Source organism: Henckelia pumila, unplaced genomic scaffold, assembly GCF_033568475.1.
Source record: "Henckelia pumila isolate YLH828 unplaced genomic scaffold, ASM3356847v2 CTG_80:::fragment_1, whole genome shotgun sequence".
NCBI classification, from domain to species: Eukaryota; Viridiplantae; Streptophyta; class Magnoliopsida; order Lamiales; family Gesneriaceae; genus Henckelia; species Henckelia pumila.
The window spans coordinates 1,496,529-1,506,615 of NW_027331883.1; the positions used below are offsets into that span (position 1 = coordinate 1,496,529).

Consider the following 10,087-nt stretch of genomic DNA (forward strand, 5'->3'; position numbering starts at 1 on the left):
TTTGTTGACAATATAATAAGAAAAGAATTCAGAGAATATCCCAAAAAAAAAAAAGCAGCAGCAGCAAAAGTGGCTATTGAGCTAACCAACAACGTTAGTTCAGTTAAAGGCTAAACCAATTATTTAAATTATGTTCAACGCCCCAACACATCAAGAAATCCAACTATTTTTCATTTCCTCATCTCATTGCAACCTCTTTAACATCCAAGAAGCATGGCAAATATCACTCATCTTTCCGAGCTTTCGACCTGGCTGGCCTGGCTGGCTTGATGATATTTCCAAGCAACAAAACAACTATTGGGACAATGGTTCCAATAAAGTAAACGCTCCTGTATGCAGTTAGTGTCTCGTGCAGGCTTAAAACCTGTTTACAGTAGAGTATCATAGATTTGAGCTGCATGCATCATCGATGAATGAAAGTTGGGGGGGGTGCGGGGGTGGGGTGGCAGGGGGGCACTAACCATGAAACCCACGCAAGAGTAGTTCAGAACCATAAGGGTGTAGGCGAAGTTCGCCAATGCAAGGATATTTCTGAATACAGATGATTTGCTGGCTTGTTTCCATCGGTAGATAACTGTTGGTAAAATGAAGTCAATCAAGAAACTATGTTCATATAATGGAGTCAGTCAATCAAGAAACTGCTTGACCAGTTCAGTCGTAGTTGTCAAAGCTGCTCTCAGGCACCAGACACACAAGGCCGAAGACAGTACACTTTGGTACATCCGAGGTGCACAGGCATCACAGAGGTTCATGCCTTAAGGTAGAGGTGTGTGCCATTGAGGATCCCAAAGGCGGGACTCGGGTGCATAGTTGGTGTGCCTGGCAACCTTGATAACTACTATGTCATAAAAGTAACTAGATTAAATGGTTTTCTAAGGATATGATATCTTCTGTCCTTATCGATCAATTTTAAATAGAGGAAAAAAATAAAAAAACTGTGTCAGGGCGTATACACAGATCGAGTAACAACTTAAATAATTTAAAATTACAAAATAAAAAAATCTGGCTCGAGGTCCTACAGCTTGACCGGCATTCAATCATGATTTAAACATACTCAAGGTGGTCTTAACTAGCTGCTCGTAAAGCTCGAGCTTGGTAGGTACTCATAAATTATTCGGTTCAACTAATTTGCATCCCTACAATTATAGCTCTATGCTCGAATGTTAATTAATTTGTATTTGCCATAAAACTTTGCGGTGGTCTAAAAATTTACGACTTGTGACTGAACTTTAAAATGCATGTGACTAGCTTTCAAACAAATGAGAACCATTGCGAATTTATGGTACCTCTTGAACCGGCAATCATTATGGCAGACTGAACAAAGAATATGATGTACCCAGGATACAATCCCTGTCAAACAGTGAAATGATGCTGAGTCAGGCTGCTATACTTTGTTAGATCAACTATAAAACTGCCAAACCAATAAAAAAGACCGCTTGAATTAAGCAAGCAGATTTATCAACGAGGAAACATATCAAAGGTGAACCCAATGGGCTCCTCCAAAATTTATTTGAATTCTATGCATATTTTTTTTAAAAATTAAATGTTTTGCCTCCCAAGACCATTTAATTAACCCCCTCAACATGCCACAAGGCCCACAACCCCCATTACAAATCTTTGATGTGCCCAGAAATACTTACATTGTTTTTGTGTTCAAATATACTTTGAATTACAACTAAGTTGGTTTCATTTTAATACATGGCCCAAATAACCTGCAGGTCTTATACTGACACGCATCTATGGTGTAACCCACCTTGCAAAAACCATCATCACCCAAATAATGAAGTTAAACAGATGGCGACATTCCTGACTCAAAACGTGAAAATTATTGACAATGATACCATAGTATTCTCAATATCAAGATGCGCTCATTCACTTGCACTTAAAAATAAAAAGAAAACACACCACAAAGGCATCAACATAATTTTGTATAAGAACCTCGTATGAATGCTTACATGCCACACTGCACTGACGGTTTGGGTTGCCAGCAACTGGAAGAAGCCAGGTTTCTTACCTTTCTGAGCTAACCTATCATATACATCTAAATAAAACGGCACAAGTTAGTCTGGCACAGACGTATTTATATAATTAGAGCTGTAAAATCAGAACACCTGAAAAAGAGAATTTTTTTATTAACAGTTAAACACCGATACAACCACAAGCCTCCATCAATAAGAGACTCCCACATTTACTTTCCTAGCCAGTGGATCATATAATAGAAGCTGGCTATGGATCAATGGGTATCCAATGGCCCTAGGTGGCATACCATAAATCTCTAACAATATGAAACTCAACTTCTTGGCATGAAATAGATCTTATCTCTAGAATAGAATCTGTTACAGACAAGATTAGTTGATTGACATCTACATTCATAGGCTGAGAGCCACTTTCATAGATCTGATCAAAATTTTAACACAACCGAGAGTTAAAGGACCGCGACTGACCAATGTCTATAATGTATATTTCCTAGCATGTCCTTAGCTGTGGTTTGCCTCCAAATCCACAGGTAAAGAGTGAGAACATTTTTAACTGCCTACCTCGTGATAATTCCCTCCTCATTTTATTACCCTTATCATACCCCTCATCCACATGTATAACCTCTAAATTAGCCAAGCGTCTTTCCCCACAACTTCGGATAAGTCAATAATTGATGCATTTACGGATGCACGTTGTTATGGTGGGATGTTTCAGTGGACCACAACTGTGTATTCCTAGCACGTCCTTAGCTGTGGTTTGCCTCCAAATCCACGGGTAAAGAGTGAAAACATTTTTAACTGCCTACCTCATGATAATTCCCTCCTCATTTTATTACCCTTATCTTACCCCTCATCCACATGTATAACCTCTAAATTAGCCAAGCATATTTCCCCACAACTTCGGATAAGTCAATAATTGATGCATTTCCGGATGCATGTTGTTATGGTGGGATGTTTATCAGTGGACCACAAGTGATTACTGTCTCTAAGCACTAACTCGGCAAAATTCTACCACCATTAAAAGTTAATTTGAAACTCTAATGCCAAAGAGGAGTCAAGGACCATCTTATTGTTTTCTTATTTGGACATTTAAACCTATTTGCTCCTCAATGTAGTCTAGGTTACAATCATAATCATAAAACTCAAATAGACTACAAACATAACTTGTTCTAAAAAATGACATCAGATTCCATACACCTATAAAGAATTTTTTTAACAACATAATAAACAACTGTTTTCTTTCTCTTATCAAATTTGAAGAGTTTCTTTAACATGTTTTTACTTTTACTATGTTATGTCACTTGTTCATCCTAGCGGCTGATAAATTCAAAAAACATAAGTTTGGCATCCTCATAATTTGGGCTTATGAACAAAAAAAGAGAAAGTGATTCAAAGGAAAAATTCACTTACAGTGTCTAAGCCAGGTGCTAACTTGAATGTTCCATACTAGGGGTATCTGCACAGCACTCTTGGCCAACTCAACACCTAATACATCAACATTTATTGCACGATCCCATCGAGGTTTGGGCGGATTAGAATCTGTCCAGCCGCTAAATCCCAGCCCAGAAATAATTATAGAGGCCTCTGAAATGGACCAAATGAAATAATATTTCCACCGAGCAGTAAAACCAGACATGTACTGGTAACTCAGTCGTTTCCAGAATCCATACTCTTGGTATACTGATTCAGTGAATCGAGTAAGCGGAAAATGTGGTACAAGATACAGATACAATCCCATACAGACACCAGCTTGCAGAACAGCCCTTAGAGTTGCCCAATAAGGAGAAGGGGGTGATCCCTTTTCTGTAGGTTTCCAGAGCTGTCAAAGGCAATTTTTATCCATTACTAACGACTAACATGCATTGGTATCATAAAATAAATATAATTTTACATATAATACCCCTTTCCTCTCAGTCCATTCAATATATGCTTCCATTTCATACACTGGACCAGCAAAGTGACTTCCACAACAAAGACAGTAACCAAAATATTCAAGTAACGATGGCAACTTCAGCAACCGGTTTTTTCTTTGTGCGTCACGTAGATCTTCATCTTTTAGCAATCCATCATTGTAATTAATTGCACATGATATAATTTTCAGTGTTATCACCATTAGAGATCCTGCAGAATTGCAAGATCCATAACAAAGTCAAACCAGAAGCAGAACATACATGTAATGAGAAAATTTATACATAAAAAGTTTCCACATCCACTCCTTCAGAAACTAACTTGGCCAATTTATTTGGATGAATTGTACAAGTAACCGAATAAAGTTTAAAAGCACAAACACTGATTGAGATGGTGCTGACCTGTAGCATCAATACCTCCTTGTTTCCATGCATCTCCACTCATGTAGTATACATGGCTACACGTGCATACCAATGGTCAACACATTTAGAGTGTTTGCAATGAAACGAAATATCTCAAAATGATGCTCAATTACACATGTCCTCATAAAGACATAAAAAAAGGTTCAACCAAAGACTTAAAAGTAGTCCCAACTCCCAAGTTTATCAAAAGGAAAATCTATGAATTTGTAAAACCACATGCATTACCAAGAATGTTCATTTTAAAGCAATGCAACCAATTCACCACTTATCATTACAAATTCGCACATACAAGAACAATTTCAACTAAAAAGCAAATAACTTTCAACTAAACTACCTTAAAAAAAACAAACGGAACAGCCAATTACATCATCAAAACTTTAGACGGGTAAATTCTTGAACCGGGAAAAAACAATTTGGGACTTTAGCTAACATAAAGCAAAGCGAGAGGTACCATCCAATGAGGTAACCGAAGGCGATGAAAAAGGTAATAATCCCGCAGAACTTTCTGAAGAGTGCCATCGACGCATAGCCTAAAAGCATCGGCACCAGAAAATGCAAGTTGGATGAAAATCCAAAGGAGAGGTAGGAGAGAATCGCCCCAGATAGGGCCGCATAGAGGTGGCGAGCCGAAGGTCCTCCTGGGACGAATCGGTGGAAGAAGCTAACCGGAATGGTGACCGCAAAGCATAGCAAGAATCGAAGAACAGGTACGGAGACTCCGATCGCCGATGCCAAGGATTCCATCTCCGGCAGCTCCATTTTTGTTCGGATTTCTTGTGGTCCAACTATGGCTACGCTGTTCGGCTGTTCGTTACTTATTTCACGAAGATGCTTGTCTCGATACACGAGGTGTACTATTTCTTTAATGCACCAATTGTCCAAATAATTTATTATATACTTTATAATACACTTGCATTTTTTATTTTTATATTATATTATATTTATTTTGTCATTATAATACAATATCACACAACATATATATATATATATATTAATTACTAGTGATCATACATGAAACAAGTTGAGTCATGATATAATTTTTTGTTTTCTGAAAATATTATTTTTTACTAACAAATCTTTTTTGCTATCATATGTTATCTTCTATTGTTTTAATAAAACATTGATTCTATCATTTCAACTTAAAAATTAGATAAATTTCGATAAAATTTTATTCATTTTTTTTTTTGAACGAATCGATGGATTATATGTGCTGCAACGCGCTAGTGTATACGAATTTAAAAAGTTATTACGGATTTCACGTCATTCAAAAAAATATTTTAAAGATATTGTGTTTACAGGCTTGAAGGCCCCTTAGAAATCATCATAAAAATCAAATAATAGAATTGGGTCTTTTTTCACCTAATTATTTGGATGAATTTAACTCAAGCAACCTTTTCAGATTTTCATCATGAAAAATCAAATTCTATAGTTAGTGATTACTTTTCGTCTAATTATTTTGGCTGAATTTAATGCAAGCAACTTTTTCAGAATTGAAGCATTAAGAGAAACACCAATACTGTATATTTTCAAATTTCCGGTGTGATTATTTCTTATTTCTATAATTTATTGAAAATTATCGGTTTATGTAGAAATAAAAAAAAAAATTGTGATTTTCTTTGCCTACGCATATATATTGAAAATGATTTTTTACTGATCGAAACAATGTTGCTTTACGAATTATATAGACATTTATAGTTATTATACTGTAAAAATATATTTCTTACATATGATTAAAAATTGAGCTCAACTATTCAATTTGCGTTGTAATTGAGTAACTGTTTTATTAATAGAATTTTTAGAAAGAAATATATCTATTATGTTTCTTTTTCTATGTTGAACTTTTATGTTAAAAAGTTGTAATTATTCATTTCATATATTTTATTGTATTTTTTTCTTCACTTTAAAAGCTAAAATCATGCTTTGTAAGTTGTAACCAACTTCTTCAGCACATAGTGCAGAGAAATTTACAAAAGACGTAACCTTTCTTGACCCTCAGCAGGATATATTAACACAGAATCAACACAAAGACCACCTTTAGGGTGTGTACAATCGATCTGAGTCATCGAGAATTTGATCTTCATCGATTCGCAAGACTTCCGAACGACGAAATCCCCGGCGTGGCAATGATTCCATTTCCCAGGTTCCTTCAAGTAGCATTGTTTTGTAGCTTTCTGACCATCCGAAGTCGAAACCTGGAATCGGACCGGCTTCTTGTCCCAACCATGGACATGCTCGGAGTTACAAACACGCCTACCAAATCTTTTATGGGTGCGTCCCAGATGCACTCTGAAAAAGAGGCTGTAGGAACCTGCTGGAAATGGGAAATCGAGCTCGCCGTCGACTTGGAACCACCAGATTTGCTGCAGGTATGCAACTGATGAGAACCTACATGGAAAAAAGGGAGTAATTCTGGATTAATAAGTACATTCATTTCACATCAGAATTATAAGAACTCAGCATTTATGCAACATACACGGTCTAAAATTACAATAAGGATAATTGCTGTTCCTCAACAATATGAAATAATGTATATGCAAGAAATCATATTTCGGGCTTCGGCCCTGAGAAGAAGTGAATTTCTGTTACTCAAGTCATTAAAGGCGCATAAAGTTGCGATATCATCTATCTGTAGACATCAATGAATTCACGAAAAACAAGATCATGCTCAATAGGCAGAGCACTATACTATGATCCCAGCATGAAAGTATGCCAAAATCTGATCAGATGTACAATTTCCAGACAAAAAACTTCAATAACAGCACTAGAATACATTGCATCAAAGTCTCTGAGAATAAAACTGAATGGCAAAGAAGCTTAATTTCGGACAATTACACGGAGAAAAGTCGATAAATTATTTGGATTCAAAGCACGAATCTAAAATAGCAGAGCATTCAGAACACAGCCAACCCAGCTCAAATAAGTTTTTGAAGGGGCATAGACAAGAACATAGACCTTTGTAAACTCCCACCTTGACTCTTGGGTCGGAATTCGAGTCCAGTATCTCCTATCGTCGATCCCTGTTATCATCAATTCATTCGAAGGTATCGATATACAAGTCTTCCCAATAGTCTTATCCATCCAAACTTTCTGCACAAAATCCACATCTAATGTTTGATGTTTCTCCTAAACCCTTTTCAAAGAAAGCATAAATAAAATAAACAAAATTTTCCCATATTTTTCAAGTCAAAAGATTTTGGTGCTGATCAAGCATACCCAATACGCACAAAATGCAGAAAGTGAAATAAAAATGGAACCTTGGTGCCTCCATCGAAAGAATTCGGCCTGCAAAGCCTCGAATAAATATCCCTTTTGCACAAATTTCTTGTCAAAACATCATCTTTCTCGAACACCCTGGCAACAACAGCTTCGTAATTCAAAGGCAACTTGGATTCCCAAACAAAATCCGCAAACGACGCCATTCTCATGGCTCTGTTCAACATTGCGAGCTGACATATCTGCGGAGGGTCCAGGTACAAAAGCACAGACGCCACGCAGCTCTCCGGCAAGTCCCCCAGCCCCGGTCTCGGCGGAAACCTGGCGGCAGAGCTTCCTCTCCGGGCAAAGAAGGACCAACATAAACCCATTTTTCCAATGCTAACAACAAAAATATTTATGAAAAATGGGGGAGAGCGGCGCTGGGGACGGATACGAATCGCGGTATTTGGAAATCGGAAGGAAGAGGAGAGAGGACAGTTGCAAGAAATGTAAATGGAGAGCTGATGGCATACAATACGCTAAATATGGAGTCGCCATTTTTCATTTCTACCCGTCCGATCACTTTCTTTTAGATTCTTTTAGTTTTCTTTGTTCAAATCTTTATGTCGCCTAAATTATAGTTAATGTCAAAGGAAAATGTTTGGGCAAATTTAAAACTTTTATTTAGTCGTTGGAGTTGTATCTATAAACTTACAACATCCTTTTCTAGTTAGGTTTCGAGCCAAGTTAGACTCAAATCCATAAATACGTGGTTCGGATAGAAAAATACGAAATTGTATTTTTGTTTATGTAATCTATTTATATTTTATATTATTGTAGCTCAAAATTCTTTATTTCTTAAAATTAAGAAATATAAATTGATACAAAGTGAATTTGAGAAATTAAATAAAGATTAATGATACAATCTCTAGATAATCCCTTGATTTTCCTCTTCAATGACAATTTCTTGTTGGATTTGAATTTCTTGAGTATTTGATATTTTTTGAAGACGATTTGATGTCTTGAGATTTGATTTGATGTCTTGATAAAGTTAATTCGATGGGTTAACACCTTGATATCGAATTAAACTTCAAAATTTGTGAAGAACGCGATGAACTCCTTGAATCGCACCTTGAGATTTGTTATCTTGAATTTGATGAAGAACACGATCTTCTTGAATTTGATTTGTTTGATGAAGAACACGAACTTCTTGAATTTGATGAATAACACGATCTTCTTGAATTTGATTTGTTTGATGAAAAACACGGACTTCTTGAATTTGATGAAGAACACGATCTTCTTGAATTTGATTTGTTTGATGAAGAACACGAACTTCTTGAATTTGATGAAGAACGCGATCTTCTTGAATTTGATTTGTTTGATGAAGAATGCGAGCTTCTTGAATTTGATTTGTTTGATGAAGAACACGAACTTTTTGAATTTGATAAAGAACACGATCTTCTTGAATTTGATTTGTTTGATGAAGAACACGAACTTCTTGAATTTGATGAAGAACACGAACTTCTTGAATTTGATGAAAAACACGATCTTCTTGAATTTGATTTGTTTGAAGAATAACGCCTTGATCTTCTCGAATTTGATGAACTTGAAGAAGAACGCCTTGAACTTCTCTTGATTTCTTTGAATTTTTTGAATTTGACTTGAGAGATTTAATGTTCCCAAAATAGCTAATTGTTTTATTGATATTTAATTATTTCGTACTTGTCATATTTGAAGGTTGACAAATTTAATTGTCTACAAATGCCCCCTCGAGACTTATTCACAAATATTTTTTTTTTGAGTGAATAAGTCACGATAATTTACTTGCAGCAATTTCTTTGAGATTTCACGAATCCTCAATTCAAATTTAATTCCCTCCAAATTTTCTTGCATCCATATTTTCTTCTTCACCAAGTAAGCGAAAGATAGAAACTTTTATTTCCCCTTCATGCATCTTCTTTGGATGAACATTTTTTTCTACCTTCTATTCATATCCATTATCGAAGCGACGGATCATTGAACAAAAAGCAATACGAGACAGTACACTTCAACTATTTGGCGAATTTCATTGCATCAAATGATATTGGAAGTGTATTAAAGACATTCTTTGTAAGGGTGATCATAGGCTTCAGACAGTGCAAATATACGACCCCGTGTATGCTTCATTATTCACATTCGATCGAGATTCCAACATTATGAAAACATTTTGAGAAGCATGGTGTCCACTCAATAATAAACTATTGAATTTTACATTGTGAACCATTTACATATTCTTTGTTGGGCCTCTCCATCGTCGGGCATCTATATGATGAAGTCATTCAAGGTGCCAAAGAATTCACCAGCATTGATGAAACAGATATTTGAATTTTTTTTTTCAATCTTGCGGCTGCACATCACATACTTCGAGAGATTTCGAAAGGTGGGTCAGGTCCAATCAACTCAAGATGGTGGAAGTGCATAATTTGAAGGCTTGGTGATTTGAAGAAGTGAAAATAATTCACTTTCTTGAAGAGACAATGAGGAATATTTTCCAGTGTTCAACCACTTCATAAGATTGAGGAAATACACTATGATTGAAAATATTTC

The 10,087-nt window shown here is 36.0% G+C and overlaps 2 protein-coding genes across 2 annotated transcripts; both read right to left on the bottom strand.

Moving 5' to 3' along the window:
* Positions 1-17: 17 nt before the first annotated feature.
* Positions 18-5,154, bottom strand: LOC140873637 (lysophospholipid acyltransferase 1-like). Its single transcript, XM_073276830.1, has 8 exons — positions 4,758-5,154; positions 4,286-4,341; positions 3,877-4,097; positions 3,387-3,795; positions 1,956-2,041; positions 1,287-1,350; positions 462-574; positions 18-364 (listed from the first exon to the last, which is right to left on the bottom strand). The coding sequence occupies exons 1-8, from the start codon at positions 5,063-5,065 to the stop codon at positions 224-226; spliced, it is 1,398 nt and encodes a 465-aa protein (XP_073132931.1). The 5' UTR covers positions 5,066-5,154; the 3' UTR covers positions 18-223.
* Positions 5,155-6,187: 1,033 nt separating this feature from the next.
* Positions 6,188-8,019, bottom strand: LOC140873765 (F-box protein PP2-A13-like). The gene is made up of 3 exons (XM_073277007.1): positions 7,561-8,019; positions 7,275-7,393; positions 6,188-6,691 (listed from the first exon to the last, which is right to left on the bottom strand). Exons 1-3 carry the CDS (start codon positions 7,888-7,890, stop codon positions 6,271-6,273), a joined length of 870 nt encoding a protein of 289 aa, XP_073133108.1. The 5' UTR covers positions 7,891-8,019; the 3' UTR covers positions 6,188-6,270.
* Between the last annotated feature and the right edge of the window lie 2,068 nt (positions 8,020-10,087).